The sequence below is a fragment of the Scyliorhinus torazame genome, chromosome 7, assembly GCF_047496885.1.
Source record: "Scyliorhinus torazame isolate Kashiwa2021f chromosome 7, sScyTor2.1, whole genome shotgun sequence".
In the NCBI taxonomy this organism is placed as follows: domain Eukaryota; kingdom Metazoa; phylum Chordata; class Chondrichthyes; order Carcharhiniformes; family Scyliorhinidae; genus Scyliorhinus; species Scyliorhinus torazame.
Genome location: NC_092713.1, coordinates 19,805,231 through 19,828,309, shown reverse-complemented (window position 1 = coordinate 19,828,309; position 23,079 = coordinate 19,805,231). Strand labels below are relative to the sequence as shown.

General features: G+C 48.4%; 1 protein-coding gene and 1 long non-coding RNA gene across 2 annotated transcripts in view; one reads left to right on the top strand and one right to left on the bottom strand.

The window, feature by feature from the left end:
• The window catches only part of LOC140426059 (uncharacterized), a 32,134-nt gene extending 27,472 nt beyond the window's left edge, over nt 1–4,662 (top strand). The window contains exon 3 of the long non-coding RNA XR_011948119.1: nt 4,262–4,662. This is a non-coding gene — a long non-coding RNA (uncharacterized lncRNA). The remainder of the gene's footprint in view (nt 1–4,261) is intronic.
• Nucleotides 4,663–7,367: 2,705 nt separating this feature from the next.
• The window catches only part of adgrl4 (adhesion G protein-coupled receptor L4), a 168,190-nt gene continuing 152,478 nt past the window's right edge, over nt 7,368–23,079 (bottom strand). Inside the window, exon 15 of the mRNA XM_072510372.1 lies at nt 7,368–9,679. Within this exon, the coding sequence (XP_072366473.1) occupies nt 9,617–9,679 (63 nt within the window). The 3' untranslated portion in view covers nt 7,368–9,616. The remainder of the gene's footprint in view (nt 9,680–23,079) is intronic.

The window sequence follows — 23,079 nt, the reverse complement described above, 5'->3', positions numbered from 1 at the left end:
GTTTTGGACGTCAGTAATGGGTTCTGGTCCATTCCATTGGCAAAGGCGTGCCAGTATAAATTTGCCTTCACTTTCCGAGCTCAGCAGTACACGTGGACATGCCTGCCACAAGGCTTCCACAACTCCCCCTCCATTTTCCACCGACAGCTGGCAAATGGACTAACGGAATTTTCTCGCCCCGAATGTCTGGTACAATATGTAGATGATCTACTACTGCAGACAGACACAAAGGAAAAGCACATTGAGCTTCTGTCCGAACTCCTGGAGTTACTACACTCCATTGGCTGTAAAGTAAACCCCAAAAAGGCCCAGATATTGGAAGAGAAAGTGGTATATTTGGGTACTATTATCACACACGGCAAACGCAAGATCGAGCACAAAAGAATTGACTAGATCGCTAAATTGCCCCTTCCCCAACACGTTTCAGCCCTCCGGTCGTTTTTAGGACTGGTTGGCTACTGCCGAAACCACATTGATGGTTTCGCCAGCAAGGCAGCGCCCCTCTCAGACCTCCTAAAGAAAGGAGCCCCCTGGGAATGGAGTCCTCAGCATACGGATGCTGTGGAATCATTAAAACAGGCGCTTATAGCCGCCCCCGCACTACAAGTTCCAGACCCGCTTTCCCCTTACGCCATAGAGGTAGCGACCACAGACCGCACCCTTTCAGCCGTGCTCCTGCAGGAACGGCACAACCAGCTAAGACCCGTGGCTTATGCCTCCCGAATTTTAGCTACTGTGGGGCAGGGATTCACAGCCTGTGAGAGGCACCTGCTCGCAGTTTTCTGGGCAGTCCAGTACTTTTCATACATTACCGGACTGAACCCCATCACCATTTTGACCGAGCACACCCCCACCCAACTTTTACTAGACGGATGACTTAAAGACGGTACCGTCAGCCAAATCCACGCTGCTAGATGGACTCTTCTCTTACAAGGACGGGACATTACAGTCAAATGGGCCAAGACACACACATACTTAGCGGACAATCTACAGTACCCCGGAACCCCCCATGAGTGTGAAATCATCTCGCCCCACCATAGTACAGGCCCCTTTATCGCGAAAACACCCCCCAGGAAACTAGCCACTCCATCTCAAAGCCCCCCTCATCCGGACACGTGTGATCCCATTAGGATCTATGTGGATGGATCTTCCACAGTCCTGGATGGGCAACGCATAACAGGTTGTGGGATTTATGTGGAGGACGCGCAGGGACGCGCCCTCGAGGAAATCGCATTAAAATTACCCGGGCACTTAGGCGCGCAGGCAACAGGCTTGCGGCCATCGCTTACATTATAGAGCACCCAGATTCCTTCCCCAGCCCAGTAGACATATATTCAGACAGTCTATACGTCTGCAACAGCCTCACTGAATTTCTGCCCCTCTGGGAAACAAGAGGATTTGTTTCCGCGGATGGGAAACCCTCCCCTCAGCCCCATTACTCCGCCATATTTTGCAAAAAGCCAAGGACCGGACCTTTGGCATTATAAAAGCCCGCAGCCACCATCGTTCCTCCCCCCTTGGAAATGTAAAAGCCGACGCACTGGCTAAGGCAGGATCCAGGCATGGGTACTTTTGGAAGCCCCCCGAAAGCGCCCGGAGTGAGTGCGCCAGTGAGTGCAGTTCAGGTCGCGCAGACTAGGATCGAAGATCTAGTAGAGGCCCAGAAGCAGGATAGAGCTCTCACTGAAATCGTGAAAGGGAAGTTTCCAGCCTCATACGAAAGGTACAGAAATGCAATAACCACACATGACGGTGTGGTGCTAAAGGACACCCTTTATGTAGTTCCTGAGCAGGATAGGAACCAAATAATCTGTTTATTCCATGATGGTCATGGACACCAGGGAATCGAACCCACCGCAGCCCACCTCAAACAGCTTTGTTGGTGGCCAAATCTCAAAGAGGATGTATCCCATTACATTGAGAATTGCCTCATCTGCGCACAGAACAACCCAGATAGATATGCCAAAAAGGCACAACTCAGCCACACCCGACCCGTTAACGGCCCCTGGACTAACCTCCAGATTGATTTTATAGGTCCATTGCCCCCTTGCAGGAATGGCTATAAATATGTTCTGGTGGTCATAGACACTTTTACAAAGTGGGTGGAAGCATTTCCAGCCCGCACCAACACCGCGAAAACCACAGCCAAAATCCTAACCCACCACATCTTTACAAGATGGGGACTCCCCCGCAGTATTGAGTCGGACCAAGGTTCTCACTTTACGGGACGGGCCATGCAGAACGTCCTCACGATATTTGGCATAACCCAAAAATTTCACATTGCGTACCACCCACAATCGAGTGGTATCGTGGAGCGCATGAATCGGACCCTAAAAACCACCCTTAGAAAAATGGTCCAGCAGAACAACACCACTTGGGATTCTGTCCTCCCTTTTGCGCTGATGTTTTTGCGTAACACTGTTTCCACCTCCACAGGTTACACCCCACACACCCTCATGACCGGACGCCCCATGAAAGGGACAGAGTACTTGTTGGGTTTAGACCTGACCAGCCCTGAAGTTACGGCCCTCACCCATGAGAAAGCCGTCGAGCAATTACTTGCGAACGTAAAAACGGTTCAGTTAGCAGCCGCTGTTAAACTGGGCACTAAAAGAAAACAGAGCAAGGCCTGTTTTGATAACGCAGTACATCCTACGGAGTTAATATCGGACAACAAGTGATGTTGTCTGTGTATAACCCCAGCACATTTCTGTCTCCGAAATACTCGGGTCCGTACTCCATTACGGATAAAGTAAGCCCATCGGTATACAAAATCAAATACCAAAATGGTAAGACTGCCTGGTTTCATATTAACCAGTTGAAGCTTTATGGAGCTCAGTCAAACCACGCCCACCACGTCATGCTTGACGCAGCAGACCACACCACGCCCACAGCCCACGTAGCCAGACCAACCCCCACCACGTCCAGCCCAGACACGGACTCGCCCTCGACTCCACCCCCAAATTCTACACTCCGCCCCGGAACGCCCACAGACTGCAGCAGCAGAGACAGCGACTGTGACTCCGACGACAGCCACAGCACGCCTCCCTACTATCCCCATACAACCGGCCCCACACCCAGCGATTCCGATTTCGACTCCAGTGATCCCTTCATGATTACCTTTCTAAATAAACCACACCACCAACCACCGAACCACATGGACAACCCCGACTTTGTCCCCACCCAACTCGACACAACTCATTGGCACCGCGACAACTCCTGCAGACTCGTCCGCAACGACGAGAGCAACCCCAACTCACACCACGCAGCCCTTTCCGCCCTAATCCACTCCAGAGTTTGGCACCCGGAAGAAGGTGACGACCTTGGGTCTGACTCCCAAGCCGCCAACCCCTTTGCGACCCTGTTCGCAACAGAGAACTGAGGTGTCCACATGATGATTTAAAGGAGACACTTGGTGAAAAGTGTTGTCCTTCCTGATGGAACCTGCAGGATGTTTTGCGTTGTTTGTAGGTTTGTTGAAATGTTGTTCGTCTGACAGAAGAATTTTTTTTTCTCCGTCACACACCCATTCGCCTGAAACTTTTTAGCTCTCTCCAAAACCGAGCGGGACTAGCTTATCAGCTGATACCTGGTCAACAGACCAGACGCTTGTTCAGCGAAACTAGCTTGTCTGCAGACACTTTAGCTGATACCTGTTCGGGCACCAGACGCCCGTTCTGATTCGAGGGTAGAAGGACAGCACCCAACGCTGTTCAGAGGAACAAGCTTTTCAGCTGGTACTGGTTCGAGTGCCAGATGCCCGATCTGATTTGACGGTAGAATCACAGCAGCAACCCCACCATGATGACTACATTTTTGCCCGTTCTTGTCGGTTGCTCAGGCAGTGGAGAAACGGCGTGAGACCCGCCCTGCCTGGGGAACCCCCTGTTGGTCAAACACGCTCGGGTAGGGGAGATATGGTATTGGTAGCCGTCCTACCCGGGGACTCCATCCAAATATTACCCGTCGCGGCCCATACGCACCTCATTCGACCTTTTCCTTTCAAAAACAGTTTTATTTATTTCGGCAACCTTTGGGTTGCTGCCAAATGCTATTTACATCCCAGAACATTTGGATGATAAACTTAGCACTGGTCCACCATTGGGAAGTGTGCCGTGTCCTAACATTTGTTTCGGAAAAAAAAATGAGGGAGTCACATAGAGTGACCAATTCTAAGGGAATAATTGGCCCCGAAGGACAGACACACTAACATACCGGATATTATACCAAGGTAGTTACAGATACTATGCTTGTTTTACAGAACTCTAGAAGCTCCAGGACCGGAGAAAACAGAGAACACAAAGAAAGAAAAAGGAGGACAGCCATGAGGACTTCTTTCATCGTGCTCAACATCTATTATTTGGACATTTGGTTGCGCGGGAACGCGGACCTCATTACTCCAAACCCCCCTGCCGTTAATGTTTCACTGCCCCACAGTACCGAGGGCCCAGTCACCAGCCACGCTGCATTATCCTGGTGTGCCAGGTTCATGAACTTGGTACTCCCTGTCGTACGTTATTGAAGCACTATTAGCGTTGGCAATACTCTGCTGTGCAGTGCAGACTATGCGCCTCCGCAAGTGGAGAAGGAGAGCGTACCGCGCTCGAACCCCGGTATATCGGATCCAATCCCCTATGTTCGGCTATGACCAGACCCCAGACTTCCGCGACCTATAGTACAAAAATAAAGAACAAGCACTCGCGTTTTCCTGTAAATAAAAGATGTACAAAACTACCTGGAACAAGAAAAAAAAATGTATGATGCTGAGCTTGACTGCCAAGCCAGGAAAGAATATATGGAATGTTATGATTGTTGTTGTATGTTTTAGAGAGATAGGATGGTGCAATGCTTGATGAATGTATTTAGGTAAAATTAGAGGTTCCAAGTTTTTATTTTTTTAGATACATGCCCCTGCCTGACATAGCGCCCTCAAGAACTGTTTAGGTTAATTTTTGTGCATAGCTAGGGTCAGAATAGTGGCCATGTAGGAGGTGTCCCCCCGGTCAGGGGACGGAAAGGACAACATTTATGTGATCCTTCACGCTTCGCGTTAGGATCACAAGGAGGGACGGTAGCCACCTAAAATGGCTGATTCCCTATTAATTTGGCCAAAACCTGATTTAAAATGGCTAACCGAAAAGGCTGATGGGAAAAGCAGCCAACAGGACACAAACGGACAGCTGCAGACAGAATAGCGTATTCAGCTCTGGGGAAGTCGGCCCAGATCGATACTCAAGACTATTAGCAGCACATCAACCCAGACATCTGCAGTTTAATCGGCTATCCCCAGGAACAATTGCAACATATTAGCAATTGAATGCTGGGCCAGACCTGTCGGCGCCTGCAGTGGCCGAAACAAAGACAGGTGAACGACCAACCCCCGATCGTGGAATCGCCCCATTATTGGAGCATAACGAACCCAGTGATTGGGAACAAGTCCAATCACTTAGGACTCAGGGTCAAGGGCCGCCCCGAGAGGCGGGAAGCCCCTGGGCCCTATAAAGTGAGGGGCCAAGTTCAGATCTCTCGCTCTCTCCCTTCTTCTCCTGCTCGCTACCTTCGCAAGAACATCAACCAGAAACTGTAAGTTTGACTCCAGCGATCGCTACCCGATAGAGACTCCTAGCCATTGACCCGTATCAGCCTTTTGAATCCCGTGGGCCAGATCCGATTCGATAAGCCGTTTGTTTCCCTGACCTGGTGGGCCCTTCCTAAAGTTAAGTATTGGCCAGTAGTGGTAGGTTTCGATATAGACAGTAGGATTATTGTGTAAGCATTTATTGTTGTACATAATAAATGACCGTTGATTTCAATCTTACAAAGCGGTGTGTTGACTTATTAATCATAACTCGAGCTTGAACCACGTGGCGGTATCAGAAAGATACCTGGCGACTCGTGAGCAAAGGTGACATAATCAGAGCTAATAAAACTAAGGCTAAAAGGAGCAACAGAATCAACTTAATTGGTTAGTTTGTTGTTTCTCTTCCTGCACCTAATGGCAGACTTTCACCTGTTCCCATGGTGAGGGTTGTCCTGGAACAGGTCGCTAGCCTGTTGCCACAGGCTTATAGCTTGAGGGGTGCCACTCTACATCAAGCGTGGTTGACCAATCGATCTCCCGCTCTTACCGCTAGCCATTGGTGTGTTGGAAGGATTTTGCAGGTTGACACACACAACCTGTTTGGCCACCATTATTGAACCTACATTCCTTGGCCGTCAAGACCTGGAATGCGGCCTGAACCCAGAGTTTCTGAATGACAAGGATGGATGCTACCCACTGCGCTACAAGACCTACTGTCGACCTAATAAAGTGTATAAAATTGAGGGATCGAGGTAGAGTGACAAGCATCTTGGTTGAGTGGTTGATAGCCAATGGGGCATTGATGTGAGCTGAGCGGTATGAACCTGAGAGGGAATTTGAGAGAAAATTGTTTTCACTCGAGGGTGGTCAAGATCTGGAAAGGGCGCAGGCGGAAGTCATCATATCGGTTTGAAGTGCCCTAATCTCCAAGGGTATGCACCAGGAGCTGGAAAGTAGGATTAGGCTGGATGAATCCTTGTTGGCTGGCGCAGCCAAGAAGGATTAAATGGTCCCCATCTGTGCTGTAAATTCAGATACCATGCTCTGGAGTTCATGAACTGGCAGTGCTTCACATCGGCAGCATGACTTTGGAAAACTTGATCGGGTCTTGGGGCGGCATGGTGGCACAGTGGGATGGCACAGTGGCACAGTCTTAGCACTGATGCCCCACAGCTTTAGGGATCCGGGTTCAATTCCGGCCTCGGGTGACTGTCTGTGTGGAGTTTTCACCTTCTCCCCGTGTGTGCGTGGGTTTCCTCCGGGTGCTCCGGTTTCCTCCCACAGTCCAAAGATGTGCAGGTTAGGTGGATTGGCCATGCGAAATTGCCCTTAGTGTCCAAAAAGGTGACTGGGTTATGGGGATGGGGTGGAGCTGTGGGCTTAAGTTGGGTGTCCTTTCCAAGGGCTGGTGCAGACTCGATGGGGCGAATGACCTCTTTCTGCACTGTAAATTCTTTAATTCTACGATTCTATGATTGCTGGCCCATGGATACCTACGCTGATGGGCAATTCTCTACACATTTATTCCAAGATTTTATTGCTCTTTCCTGGTAGCTCTGAGAAGGTGGTGGTGAGGTGCCATGTTGAATTGTGGTGAAGGTCCACCAACAATACGGGGAAAGAGATCCAGGATTTTGATCCCAGGACAGTGAAGGATCAAAAGCAAGCGTGCCGCAGCATAGTCTCAAAGTGAGAGCTAGTCAAACATGGCTGTGAGGTAAAGCAACCAACAGTGATATGGTTTTTGTCTTTCAACTTTGCAATTGAGTCACAGTGGTGAAAATAATAAATTATGCAAACCAGTTTTATTGCTGTTGTATATTTACATGGATCACCCAAGAAACTAATTTAATGTCTTTAATTAAAAAGCATAAATGGAAATGAGCCTGATTTTATTTTTGCAGACAGTTTCTGTTTCCAGATAAATATATTTACATTATAAGACCATTCAACAAAATACTATTTGGTTGAACCTCTTTATAACAAAACCTGTTTTTAAGCTGTGAGCTTTTCCCTCACCGATTTGAAACTTGACTGCCCTGAGTCCGGGATTGCGTCCTCTACGATGTTGTTCGGTTACAAGTCCATGGAATAAATTGGTTTGACATTTAACAGCAGGCCACCTATGTTCTATTCACCAAAGTAAGTATATTCATCGTGCACTTAAGAAATTTTTATTTGGTTATGCATATAAAAAGTGTCTTGAGATGGATTACATCTATAATTGAATTCAGGGGGAATTACACTAATGTCACAGATTGAACCATCGAGCTGCAATTCCCTGATTGTCACACTCAGTGGAATGCCCTGGGACTTAGTGTACGAGCTAATTGTCCCAGGGCAGGCAACTCAAACAGGTCCGTTTTGTAATACTATTGACTCACTATCGAAAGTCAGCTTCGTTCAGTTCGTCACACATTTCATTCAATGGGCAGAGGGGCAATGTTAAACTTATAGTCGAAGCCCGCACCTGAGCACAGCCGTGTTGTGGTTGCCATCTTTTGGTGGAGGCCTAGGTTTGATTTGTCTTCTTGAGCAAATGTTAAGGGCTTCATGCCACCCGAAGATAAGAGAGTTCTCCCCGAAATCTAACCAGCCTAATCCTTCAAGCAGCATAGACCAAACATAGACATAGAACAATACAGCGCAGTACAGGCCCTTCGGCCCACGATGTTGCACCAAAACAAAAGCCATCTAACCTACACTATACCATTATCATCCATATGTTTATCCAATAAACTTTTAAATGCCCTCAAGAATACCAAAGAATAAGGCAGATTACTATTGCATGGCTATTGGTGGCAGAATTCTAAAGCAGATGGCCGGCACATTTACTAATGCAATGATGATTATGGAATTATATAATTCATTGTGGCCAACACTTTGGACCACGTTGACAAGGCGTTTAACATTTGTCTCCTTTTCTTGGCCGCTCTCTGGCCTTGCTGCTCAATGGAAAACCCGAAGCCACAATTGAATCTAAAATTTAATCCATTATTTAAAAAAAAATATGCTGTGTTTCTTCCACAAGCCCTTTACACAGCTCACTAACTCAGACCACCATAAATTGTCCATCTCTATTTGACCATGAGGGGCCTTCATCATGAACTGCTGCAGTCCATGTGGCGAAGGGTTCCCACTGTGCCAGTGGAACCAATCTGGTCAATGATGCTAATCTAGCAGTCCGGGGATAATACCAGACTGCAGCCAAGTGGCTGATTAAGGACACCAAACTACTTGACGGAATGAAGAACTTGCTATCCTGCATCCTGTGGTTTTATGTAAAAGAGATAGCACAGGCTGTCGGGCTGAATGGCCTTCTTCTGTGCTATCTTTATGATGAAACAATTTTCTATGTACAGCCTCTTCACATTCATTCCATCGTTGAATCAATTCTGGTTATTGGCTGAGAACCAACTCATGTCCTCTCCCTACTTTAGGCAAGCACACAGCTGAGGTGGGAAGAGATGGAGAGAAATTCCATGTGCACTTTGTTTAATGAAAAGTGGGAGATGATTTGGTTTCAATCCCTCAATTACTAAGCTGCGTTTTCAGAGCTTGATATTTCTATGTGAACCTTGTCATCCCCTTTTTCATTAACTGTATTCTTGGGAAAAATAAATCCCAAACCCGGATTAACTGTCCTGGTAGATGTTTACGCCAAACAATTAAGGTAATATTCTGCCTTTCTGAGTGGTTATTTTGATGGGAAAAATGTTTCAACATCTCTGGTAAGAATCAATCTAAGCTACGTAAAGAAATTTAGAGGCTAGAGGAGGGAACAATTGGTCCCTGTTGAGTTGTAAGGATTCCAAGGAATTCCTGCAAGCAGTTCTTCTGCATCCACTGCCGCCCCCCCCCCCCCCCCCCATTCCCCCATCCCAGCCCACAACCTACCCCATCAAACCCCAATTTAAAGCTTTAAATAAATTATAATCTTAACAAATCAACATCGCTTGTGGCTCTTCTGGAATGCATCTGTTCTTCTCTTTGTCTTCTTCCATTTGCTCCTCCGTCTCCCATCTTCACTCCATCTCATCTCAGGCACCCAATGCAGCAGGGCACATTTTTAAATAATCTGTAGTACTCTTTCTGGATCTGTGAAGCAAATTGATCAGGGTAAATCATTAGTTACGTGATGTGCGTTTTCAAAGATACAGAAGTGTGCGACAAATGGAATCACAGGATCTCACGGGATTGACCCACTGGGCGGGAATTTCCAGCTCCTCCAGCCGGGTGGGATTTTCCAGCCCCTCCAGCTGGCAGGGTTTCCCAGACCCGCTGACACCAACAGAAATTTGAAAGACTCGGCACATCCGCTGCGGTGAAATATGCCACGGCGCGGCTGGGAAATCCCAACCATTGTCTCTGTGCTTTCTCTCTGAAAGAAATATACCAATTCTCTGTTTCCTAAACAGCAACCTCCAGTCAGTCCTACTCTTCCTGCTCTTTCCCCATATGGGTTTTCTTTTCCAAGGCCTTTTGTACGTTTCCACCATCCTTCCAGCCAGTCCATTATAACAACGTATGAAACAAAAAAGGTTTCCTAACCTTCCGCCCCTGTTAATTTGCAATCTGTGGATTGATACTGCAAACAAAGAAACAAACAAAGAACATGACAGCACAGGAATAGGCCCTTCGGCCCTCCAAGCCTGTGCCGATCATGATGCCGGTCTAAACTAAAACTTTCTGCACTTCTGGGGTCTGTATCCCTCTATTCCCATCCTATTCATGTATTCGTCAAGATGCCTCTTGAACGTCATTGTCATATCTGCCTCCACCACCTCCCCTGCAGTGCACTCACCACCCTCTGTGTGAAAAATGTGCCTCGTACATCTCCTCTAAACACGGTACCATAGTGGGTAGCACAGTTGCTTCACAGCTCCAGGGTCCCAGGTTCGATTCCCGGCTTGGGTCACTGGCTGTGTGGAATCTGCATGTTCTCCCCGTGTCTGCGTGGGTTTCCTCCGGGTGCTCCAGTTTCCTCCCACGGTCCAAAGATGTGCAGGATTAGGTGGATTGGCCGTGCTAAATTGCCCTTAGTGTCCAAAAAATGTTAAGTGGGGGTTATTGGGTTACGGGGATAGGGTAGATACGTGGGCTTCAGTAGGGTGCTCTTTGTAAGGGCTGGTGCAGACTCGACGGACCGAATGGCCTCCTTCTGCACTGTAAATTCTATAAACATTGCCCCTTGCACCTTAAACCTATGTCCCTCAGTAATTGACTTTTCCACCCTGAGTAAAAGCTTCTGGCTATCCACTCTGTCCATGCCACTCATAATTTTGTAAACTTCTATCAGGTCGCTCCTCAACCTCCAGCGTTCCAGTGAAAACAATCCGAGTTCATCCAACCTCTCCTCATAGTTAATACCCTCCAGACCAGGCAACCCAACCAGCCTGCAAAGGCTTTAGTCCCTGAAAACATCCTGAAAATCATACTGAAGTCTTGTGCTGCAGAACGAACAGTGTCCCCTAGCCAAACTGTTCCAGTATAGCTGCAAGACTGGCATCTTCCCAACAATCTGAAAAATTGCCCAGGTACGCCCTATCCACAAAAAGCAGGACAAATCCAATCTGCCCAGTTCCCGCCCCATCAGTCTATTCACAATTATCAGCGAAGCGGTGGAAGAGGTCATTGACAGTTCTATCAAGTGGCACTTGCTCAGCAATAACCTGCTCACGGATGCTCAGTTTGAGCCCTGCCAGGGCCACTCAGCTCCTGACGTCATTACAGCCTTGAGCTAAACCTGGGCTAAGCAGCTGAACTCAAGAGATAAGGTGAGAGTGATTGTCTTTGACATCAAGGCAGTATTTAACAGAATGTAGCATCAAGGAACCCTTGCCAAGTTTGAGTCCATTAGATTGATGGGAAAAACTCTCCAATGATTAGAGTTATACCTAGAACACACGATGATGGTTGTGATTGTTGTCTCCCAATCACCTTGGTCACTAGGCCCAAGGATTATTCCACCAATTTCCCTTCATCAAAAGATCAAAAGGGGGAGATTTGATGATGATTGCACAAAGTTCAGTACCATTGGTAACTCCTAAGATTCCGAAGCAGTCCGTGTCTATACAATAATCTTTATTTGTGTTCCAAGTAGGCTTACATTAACACTGCAATGAAGTTACTGTGAAAATCCCCTAGTCGCCACATTCCGGCGCCTGTTCAGGTACACGGAGGGAGAATTCAGAATGCCCAATTCACCTAACAAGTACGTCTTTTGGGACTTGTGGGAGGAAACCGGAGCACCCGGAGGAAACCCATGCAGACATGGGCAGAACATGCAGACTCCGCACAGGCAGTGACCCAAGCTGTGAATCGAACCTGGGACCCTGCCGCTGTGAAGCAACTGTGCTAACCACTGTGCTACCTTGCCGCTCACGATATACAACAAGAGCTTGGACCATCAGGCTTGGGATGGTAAATGACAAGTAGGGAGCAGCACGGTGGCGCAGTGGCGAGCACTGCTGTATCACGGCGCCAAGGTCCCAGGTTTGATCCCGGCCCTGGGTCACTGTCTCTGTGGAGTTTGCACATTCTCCCCGTGTTTGCGTGGGTTTCGCTCCCACAACCCCAAGATGTGCCGGGTAGGTGGATTGGCCACGCTAAATTGCCCCTTAATTGGAAAACATTAATTGGGTACTCTGAATTTTAAAAAAAAGAAAAGTAAATGGCAAGTAACACTCATGCCACACAAGTGCCAAGCATTGACCACCTCCAACAACAGAGAATTTAAACTAGTGTGGCAGGGGGCTGGCATCCCAGGAGTAGGATACAGTAGGTCAGATTCAGATCAGGAAAATTGAGATAAAACATAAGCTAGTGAAGTAGTTCAAGAAGGTGACTTAACTCGAAGGAAATCGGAGGCAAACAAAAAATGCTGCCCTTGCCAGCAAGGGCCACATCCCATGATTAATTTTTAAAAATGGACTGCTTTATCGCAAATTAATATTGCGATAGGGGTAAGAGGGTCATTTCATTCATCCTGAATCTCTCAAAGGGACAGTAAGCTAGAGGATGGGAATTGATACATACAATGCTGTAGGCCTAATTCAACACACCCCTTTTATTGAGGATATGGATTGGTCAATTTACCCCTCAAGAAGACTGAACGTGGTGGAGGAGAATCTAAGGGTACAGGAATCAATACAAATAGCAAGTTGACAAGTTTGTGGGCAGCATGGTGGCACAGTGGTTAGCACTGCTGCTCACAGCACCAGGGACCCGGGTTCAATTACGGCCTTGGCTGTCTGTGTGGAGTTTGCACTTCTCCCCGTGTCTGCGTGGGTTTCCTCCGGGTGCTTCGGTTTCCTCCCACAGTCCAAAGATGTGCAGTTTAGGTGGATCGGCCATGCTAAATTGACCCTTAGTGTCCAATGATGTGGGGTTATGGGGTTACTGGGATAGGGCGTGGGAGCTGGGCCTAGGTAGGGTGCTCTTTCAGAGTGTCGGTGCAGGCTTGATGGGCCAATGGCCTCCTTCTGCGGTATAGGAATTCTATGATTATGTGGTCTCACATGATGCAAGCCAAGCCCTGGGATCCATTCCCAGATAGATAAAACTGAAATGCAGGAACTTGTTTAAGCTACATTAAACTTGTTTAGCGCATAGGTATCCAGTACAGAACTTGGGCGAAATTCTCCCCAAACGGCGCGATGTCCGCCGACTGGTGCCCAAAACGGCGCCAATCAGGCGGGCATCGTGCCGCCCCAAAGGTGCGGAATGCTCCGCATCTTTGGCGGCCTAGCCCCAACATTGAGGGGCTATGCCGACGCCGGAGGGATTTCCGCCCCGCCAGCTGGCGGAAACGGCCTTTGTTGCCCCGCCAGCTGGCGCGGAAATGACATATCGGGGCTGCGCATGCGCGGGAGCGTCAGCGGCCGCTGACAGTTTCCCGCGCATGCGCAGTGGAGGATTCCTGTACCCTTAGATTCTCCTCCACCACGTTCAGTCTTCTCGAGGGGTAAATTGACCAATCCATATCCTCAATAAAAGGGGTGTGTTGAATTAGGCCTACAGCATTGTATGTATCAATTCCCATCCTCTTCCGCCTACGCCATGGTGGAGACCGTGGCGGAGGCGGAAGGGAAAGAGTGCCCTCACGGCACAGGCCCGCCCGCGGATCGGTAGGCCCCGATCGCGGGCCAGGCCACCGTGGGGGGCACCCCCCGGGGCCAGATCGCCCCGCAGCCCCCCCAGGACCCCGGAGCCTGCCCACGCCGCCTTGTCCCGCCATGCAAAAGGTGGTTTAATCCACGCCGGCGGGACAGGCAATTTATCGGCGGGACTTCGGCCCATCTGGGCCGGAGAATCCAGCGGGGGGGCCCGCCAATGGGCGCGGCCCGATTCCCGCCCCCGCCGAATATCCGGTACCGGAGACTTCGGCAACCGGCCGGGCGGGATTCACGGCAGCCCCTGGCGATTCTCCGACCCGGCGGGGGGTCGGAGAATGATGCCCCTTGTCTCCATATTATAAAAATGGGATAGAGACACTGGAGCAAAGGATTGACACGGATGACACTACAACTGAGAGATTATTGCTATTGGCAAGATAAGGCTGAAGCTCTTTTCCAGAGAAAAGAGAAGGCTGAGGTGACTTAAAAATAAAAAGGCTGGAAACTGGCAGAAGAATGCAGAGGACAAAACTACTTTCACCAGCGAGGAGAGCAAATCTGGTGGCCATAAATATAAACTAGAAAGAGCGCAGAAAAGATTGACTAGGATGCCACCAGGACTTGATGGTTTGAGTTAGAAGGAGAGGCTGGATAGACTGGGACTTTTTTCCCTGGATCGTAGGAGGAATAGGGGTGAACTTATAGAGGTCTAGAAAACATTGAGGGGCATAGATAAGGTAGATAGTCAACACCTTTTCCCAACGAAAGGGGAGTCTAAAACTAGAAGGCATAGGTTTAAGGTGAGAGGCGAGAGATACAAAAGGATCCAGAGGGGCAATTCTTTCAGACTGAGGGTGGAGAGTCTCAGGGACAAGCTGCCAGAGGCAGTAGTAGAGGCAGGTACCATTTTGTCTTTTAAACAGCATTTAGACAGTTATATGGTAAGATAGGTATAGAGGGATATGGGCCAGATGGGGGCAATTGGGATTAGCTTAGTGGTAAAAACTGGGCAAGTTGGGCTGAAGGGCCTGTTTACACGCTGTGAACCTCTCTGACTCTAAGACTCTATAAGACAGGTCCAATGGGGAATTCAGGAGAAACGTCTTTACTGAGAGAAGGAACTAGAATGAGGAACTTGGCACAACAGGGAATAGGTTAGGGACTAGCAGCAATGTCTGGGAACCTAGCTCAGACTCAATGCAGACTCGATGGGCTGAATGGCCTCCTTCTGCACTGTAGTGATTCTGCAGCGATTCTAAGTAGTTGAGACAATCGCTGATAGGGTGAGATGAGGGTAGGGTTGGGCGGAGGCTCTTGTGGAGCTTAAATGCTGTCCTGGATCAGAGGGGCTGAGTGGCCTTTTGCGAGCTGCAGGGAGAGCTACAGTAGCCAGAATGGGCTCCGCCTGTGTTCCAGCTTGTCGGAGCCTATGCCAGACATTTACAGATGGGATAATGAAGTGTCTTTGATATTTAAAATGCAACAGCTGAACATCAAAGTGAAGTGCGAAGTGACTCTGTTGACATGAGGAAAATGAGACATAAAAACCCAGAAGAAAATTGATAATATTGATTAAAGCGGAAATGTCCAAAATCATCGATTCGAGAGTTAGCGCGTCAGTGTGCTCATACTCCCTGACCTTGTCCCAGTATAGACGGTGAAACCTTCTGCACACCCTAATTGATTATCTCCTCATTGCTTCATTCAAAGGAATGTTGTCAAGCTCAGCTAATGTTGACACATACCTTTCCAAATCAATAAACTTTAAACAGCAAAATGTATGAATGCGTGCCAAGATCTATCAGGGAAAGCTTGCTAAATAAGAGAAGTAATGAGGACAGAAATGCTCCGGGAAAAGTGATTTCAAATCTGTTTACTATTTAGTTCGGCGGTGACCTTTTCTACCTAAATGATCTTGCCACAAACTATTACCACAAGGTCAACCTTCAGCAATTAACCTATGGGGAGAAATAAAACAGATGTTTAAGGCAGACAATGGAGTAAATATGTGCTGCGCTCGAATACAGAAACCTAAGAGGGAATAAACCACACAGTAAGGGTCAGTGATGAAGCGGATATTAGCTGACGTGCTCGAAGGCAAATACATTGCAATCGTGTTAGCAATCGTTATTCTGGATCCCGTCTGTCTGCTGCATTAGCAACAGTGCCTTCCTTCACATATTTATTTTTCAGTTACTGAAAGCCGTTACATTTTTTGCACAAGGGCATTTAGGTGCCTGAGGCAGGCATTACCACTGCAAGGTCAGAGGCTGGTGTGTACCTTGCTTCTTGCTTAGTTTGGGAGTGGGACACTCCACACGGACAGGTAAGCAGCAGAACATCACTCGTCAATACTTCTGTGTTTCCCAAAGCCCACGCTGTGACTCAGAATCATACATAGAGCCCGTGAGACGCAGGAGCAGAATTAGGCCACTTGGCCCATCGAGTCTGCTCCGCCATTCAATCATGGCTGATATTTTTCTCATCCCCATTCTTCTGCCTTCTCCCCATAACCCCTGATCCCCTTATTAATCAAGAACCTAGCTAACTCTGTCTGAAAGGCACTCAGTGATTTGGCCTCCACAGCCTTCTGCAGCAAAGAGTTCCACAGATTCACCACTCTCTGGCTGAAGAAATTCCTCCTCATCTCAGTTTTAAAGGATCGTCCCTTTAGTCTGAGATTGTGCCCTCTGATTCTAGTTTTTCCGACGTTTATAACATATATATCTTGCAGTAATTCGAACACGTCCATAATAGACAAATAATAATGTAATCACACTGGGGTGACCAAACCAGATTGGGTGACCATTTTGCAGGAGGCCCTCGCTGAGTCAGACCGCGGGCACGACCCCGAACTTCTGGTCGCTTGCCGTTTTAATTCACCGTCTTTCTCTCGCTCTCCCAGTTCTGTGAAGCTCAGCACAAGCTTGAGGAATCATAGAATTATAGAATTTACAGTGCAACAGGAGGCCATTCGGCCCATCGGGTCTGCCCCGGCTCTTGGAAAAAGCACCCCGCCAAGCCCACATCTCCACCCCATCCCTGTAACCCAGTAACCCCACACAATCTATTTGGACCACTATGGGCAATGTCGCATGGCCAATCCACCTACCCTGCACAGCTTTAGACTGTGGGAGGAAACCGGAGCATCCGGAGGAAACCCACGCAGACACGGGGAGAACGCGCAGACTCCGCACAGACAGTGACCCAAGCCGGGAATCGAACCTGGGACCCTGGAGCTGTGAAGCAACTGTGCTAACCCCTGTGCTACCGTGCTGCCCCATGTGGGAGTGCCACCTCCTCTTTCGATTAGGCACTTTACAGCCTCCTGGGCTTAACACTGAGTTCAACAATATCAGACCACGAACTCTGTCCCGCGTTTAGATCCTGTTTTGTTTTGCCACGCGCCGGTTGTAATTTTGCGTCTCATGTCTTTGCTTTTGAACAGAGCTGCTCAATATTCTGCCACTCACACTCACCCTGTAGTTTTCTTATTAATATCATTACCACACCCTTTGCCTTCTGTTCCATGACATCAATGTCTTCTAACCTCTCTTACCCTCGACCCTATCCCAGACGTTCCATTTTGATCTTCACCCACTGCCTCCCCCATTTCAAACTATCACATTTCTACCTTCCTTCAATTCTGAAGAAGTCATATCTGACTTGAAACATTAACTCTGCTTCTCCGTCCACAAAGGCTGACTGACCTGCTGAGTATTTCCAACTCTTTCTGCTTTTATTTCTCTAACTACAAAGCCATTTATACATTCATTGATTCTCGGACATTTAATGCACAGAAGAAGGCCATAAGACCATAAGACATAGGAGTAGAATTAGGCCACTCGGCCCATCGAGTCTGCTCCGCCATTCAATCATGGCTGATATTTTTCTCATCCCCATTCTCCTGCCTTCTCCCCGTAACCCCCTGATCCCCTTATTAATAAAAAACTATCTATCTCTGTCTTTTTAAAAATAAATTTAGATCACCCAATTCATTTTTTCCAATTAAGGGGCAATTTAGCGTGGCCAATCCACCTACCCTGCACATCTTTGGGTTGTGAGGGCGAAACCCACGCAAACACAGGGAGAATGCGCAAACTCCACACGGACAATGACCCAGAGCCGGGATCGAACCTGAGATCTTGGCGTGTGAGGCAGCAGTGCTAACCACTGCGCCACCGTGCTGCCCATATTTATCTCTGTCTTAAAGACACTCAGTGATTTGGCCTCCACAGCCTTCTGCGGCAAAGAGTTCCACAGATTCACCACCCTCTGGTTGAAGAAATTCCTCCTCATCGCGGTTTTAAAGGATCGTCCCTTTAATCTGAGATGGTGTCCTCTGGTTCTAGTTTTTCCGACAAATGGAAACACGCTCTCCACGTCCACTCTATCCAGGCCTCGCAGTATCCTGTACATTTCATAAAGATCCCCCCTCATCCTTCTAAACTCCAACGAGTACAGACTCAGAGTCCTGAACCATTCCTCATATGACAAGCTCTTCATTCCAGGGATCATTCTTGTGAACCTCCTCTGGACCCTTTCCAAGGCCAGCACATCCTTCCTTAGATATGGGGTCCAAAACTGCTCACAATACTCCAAATGGGGTCTGACTAGAGCCTTATACAGCCTCAGAGGTACATCCCTGCTCTTGTATTCTAGCCCTCTCGACATGAATGCTAACATTGCATTGGCCTTCTTAACTGCCGACTGAACCTACACGTTAACCTTAAGAGAATCGTGAACAAGGACTCCCAAGTCCCTTTGTGCTTCTGATTTCCTAAGCATTTCCCCATTAAAAAATAGTCTATGCCTAAATTCCTTCTTGCAAAGTGCATAACCTCACACTTTTCCACATTGTATTTCATTTGCCACTTCATTGCCCACTCTCCTACTTGTCCACATCATTCTGCAGCCCCCTTGCTTCCTCAATACTACCTGTCCCTCTACAGGGGCGTCATTCTCCGACCCCCCCCCCCCAGCGGGTTGGAGAAAGGCCATTGGCCACCGTGAATCCTGCCCCCGCCAGTTGCCGAAGTCTCCGGTACCGGATATTCGGCGGGGGCAGGAATCGGGCCGCGCCGGTTGGCGGGCCCCCACGCTCGAGTCTCCGGCCCTGATGGGCCGAAGTCCCGCCGAGAAATTGCCTGTCCCGCCGGCGTAAATTAAAGTAGGTATTTACCGGCGGGACAAGGCGGCGTGGGCAGGCTCCGGGGTCCTGGGGGGGGGGGGGGGGGGGCGCGGGGCGATCTGACCCCGGGGGTGCCCCCAAGGTGGCCTGGCCCGCGATCGGGGCCCACCGATCCGCGGGCGGGCCTGTGCAGTGGGGGCACTCTTTCCCCTCCGCCTCCGCCACGGTCTCCACCATGGCGGAGGCGGAAGAGACTCTCCCCACTGCGCATGCGCGGACAACTGTCAGCGGCCGCTGACGCTCCCGCGCATGCGCCGCCCGGGGATGTCATTTCCGCGCCAGCTGCCGGGGCAACAAAGGCCGTTTCCGCCAGCTGGCGGGGCGGAAATCCCTCCGGCGCCGGCCTAGCCCCTCAATGTTGGGGCTCGGCCCCCAAAGATGCGGAGCATTCTGCACCTTTGGGGCGACGCGATGCCCGTCTGATTGGCGCCGTTTTGGGCGCCAGTCGGCGGACATCACGCCGTTGGGGGAGAATTTCGCCCCAGATCTTTGTATCATCTGCAAATTTAGCAACAGTTCCTTCTTCCAGGTCATTAATGTATATTGTGAAAGGTGTGGTTCCAGCACACACGCCTGAGGCACACCACTAGTCACCGGCTGCCATCCTGAAAAAGACCCCTTTATCTCTACCTTCTGCCGGTCAGCCAACCCTCTATCCATGCCAGGATCTTACCCTTAATACCATGGGCTCTTAACGTATTTAACAGTCTCCTATACAGCACCTTGTCAGAGGCCTTTTGGAAGTCTAAATAAATCATGTCCACTGGTTCTCCTTTGACTAACTTCCTTGTTACCTCCTCAAAGAACTCTAACAGATTTGTCAGACATGACCTCCCTTTGAGGTTTTTCGAAGAACCAAAACAAAGTGAACAAAAAGCTTTCAATGTAGTTTCTACATTGCAACGTGTCACGTGGTTCCATTGTAACCCATCAAAATTGAGAACAGTAAATCCTTGAGGATCTGAACTGGTCAAATTAAACTTCCCTGTTTGTGCTCCGATTGGGCAGAGCTTTTGGCTGGGAGCAGTAATGTGTAGCAGTTATCACTCGACTTCCTCTGTTTAATAGTCCTCTGCCCCCTAATAAAGTTGAACAAATTAGTTTTGCCTGCTGGTGTGTCAGAAGATTCTGGGTTTAAGCCCCACTCTAGAAACTTGGGCTGACACCAATCTTCGCTGACGCTCCAGTGCAGCATTGAGAGAGTGCTGCAGTGTCGGTGGTGTCACCCTTCAGCTGAGATATTGAACCCAGACCCCCAATTGGGGATTTCCCCTCATGTCCTGGCAAACAATTATCCTTCAGCAAACACGTTAAGCAATTTATCTGGTCACTTGTCTCATTGCTGTTTGTGGACCTGGCTGTGCGCTAATTGACATTGCAACAATGCCTATGCGCCACAAAAATACCTCACAAGCTGTAAAACACTTTGGTCTGAGTTTATGAAAGGTCCTCTGTCTTTCTTTCATCATCCTTCTTGTCTACATTGACAACAGTGTTAAAATATTGATGCATTTCCCCTCCGAGAAATGAAATGAAATGAAAATCGCTTATTGTCACCAGTAGGCTTCAATGAAGTTACTGTGAAAAGCCCCTAGTCGCCACATTCCGGCGCCTGTTCGGGGAGGCTGGTACGGGAATTGAACCGTGCTGCTGGCCTGCTTGGTCTGCTTTAAAAGCCAGCGATGTAGCCCAGTGTGCTAAACCAGATAAGATCCACCTCCTTTCACCTTCCAAATGTTTACCACCTCGTTGAGAGGTAACATAGGAACAGGAGAAGGCCATTCAGCCCCTTCAGCTTGCTCTGACATTTAATGAGATCTTGGCTGATCTGTGGCCTGACTCCATATACATGCCTTTGGATTACACCCCTTAACACCTTTGCTTAACAACAAGTTACCTCTCTCAAATTTAAAATTAACCACTGATTCAGCATCAATTGCCGTTTGTGGAAGAGAGTTCCAAAACTCTACCACCCTTTGTTTGTCGAAGAGTTTCTTATCATCTCTCCTGAATGGTCTGCCCTTCATTTTTAGGCTATGCCCCCCAGTTAGAACCGTAGAACCATAGAATTCCTACACTGCAGAAGGAGGCCATTCGGCCCATTGAGTCTGTACCGGCCCGAGAGCATAGAACTGTCCAGCACAGTACAGGCCCTTCAGCCCACGATGTTGTGCCGAACTAGTCTGAAACTAAGATCAAATCAACCTACTCCCAATCATTCTAGTGCACTCCATATGCTTATCCAATAACCACTTGAAAGTTCCTAAAGTGTCCGACTCCACTACCATAGCTGGGAGTGCGTTCCACGCCCCAACCACTCTCTGAGTAAAGAACCTACCTCTGACATCCCTCCTATATCTTCCACCATGAACCTTATAGTTATGCCCCCTTGCAACAGCTACATCCACCCGAGGAAAAAGTCACTGAACGTCCACTCTATCAATCCCTCTCATCATCTTATACACCTCAATTAAGTCACCTCTCATCCTCCTTCGCTCCAATGAGAAAAGCCCTTAATCCCTCAACCTTCCCTCATAAGACCTACCCTCCAATCCAGGCAGCACCCTAGTAAATCTCCTTTGCACCCTTTCCAATGCTTCCACATCCTTCCCATAATGAGGTGACCAGAACTGCACACAATACTCCAAATGTGGTCTAACCAAGGTCTTGTACAGTTGCAGCATAACCCCATGGCTCTTAAACTCAATCCCCCTGTTAATAAATGCTAACACACTATAGGCTTTCTTCACGGCTCTATCCACTTGGATGACAACTTTCAGAGATCTATGGCCATGAACTCTGAGATCTCTCTGCTCCTCCACATTCTTCAGAACCCTGCCGTTAACCCTGTAATCCACATTCAAATTTGCATCATATCAATGTCTCTTTGCAGCCTATAACAGCTCTCCACATTATCCACTACTCCACCAATCTTGGTGTCATCAGCAAATTTACTAACCCACCCTTCAAACTCCATCATCCAAGTCATTGATAAAAATCACAAATAGCAGAGGATCCAGCACTGATCCCTGTGGTACATCACTGGTGACTGGGCTCCAGGATGAAAATTTACCATCTACCACCATCCTCTGTCTTCTATGTGATAGCCAGTTACTGATCCAATTGGCCAAATTTCCCTCTATGCCATGCCTCCTTACTTTCTGCATGAGCCGACCATGGGGCCCTTATCAAACGCCTGCCTAAAATCCATGTATACGACATCAACTATTCTACCTTCATCTATGTACTTAGTTACCTCCTCAAAGAATACAATCAAACTTGTGAGGCAAGACTTACCCCTCACAAATCCGTGCTGTCTATCCTGGATTAAGGTGTATCTTTCCAAATGATCATAAATCCTAACCCTCAGGACCCTTTCCAATAATTTACATTTGACCGAAGTGAGACTAACTGGCCTATAATTCCCAGGGTTATACCTATTCCCTTTCTTGAACAAGGGGACAACATTCGCCTCTCTCCAGTCTTCTGGCACTATTACTGTTTGTGGAGATGGCGGCGTTGGACTGGGGTGAGCACAGTAAGAAGTCTTACAACGCCAGGTTAAAGTCCAACAGGTTTGTTTCGATGTCACTAGCTTTCGGAGCGCTGCTCCTTCCTCAGGTCCTGGTGTTGAAAGACTTCTTACTATTCCTGTAGACAGTGAGGACACAGAGATCAAAGCCAAAGGCTCTGCAATCTCATCCCTCGCCGCCCAAAGAATCCTAGGATATATCCCATCAGGCTCATTTCTCAAAATTTCTAACACATCTTCCTTCCGAATATCTACCTCCTCCAGCCTACCAGCCTGTATTGCACTATCCTCCTCAACAACATGACCCCTCTCCTTTGTGAACACTGAAGGAAAGTATTCATTTAGGGCCTCTCCTATATCTTCAGACTCCATGCACACGTTCCCACTAATGTCCTTGACCGGCCCTAACTTCACCTTGGTCATTCTTTTATTCTTCACATAAGTGTAAAAAGCCTTGGGGTTTTTCTTGATCCAACCCACCAAGGACTTCTCATGCCCCCTCCTAGCTCTCCGAAGCCCTTTCTTGAACTCCTTCCTAGCTATCGTGTATCCCTCAAGTGCCGTAACCTCTTTTGTAAACCATGGTTCCCTCACTGCCTGACAGGGACATACCTATCAAGGACACACAGTATTTGGTCCTTGAACAAGCTCCACATCT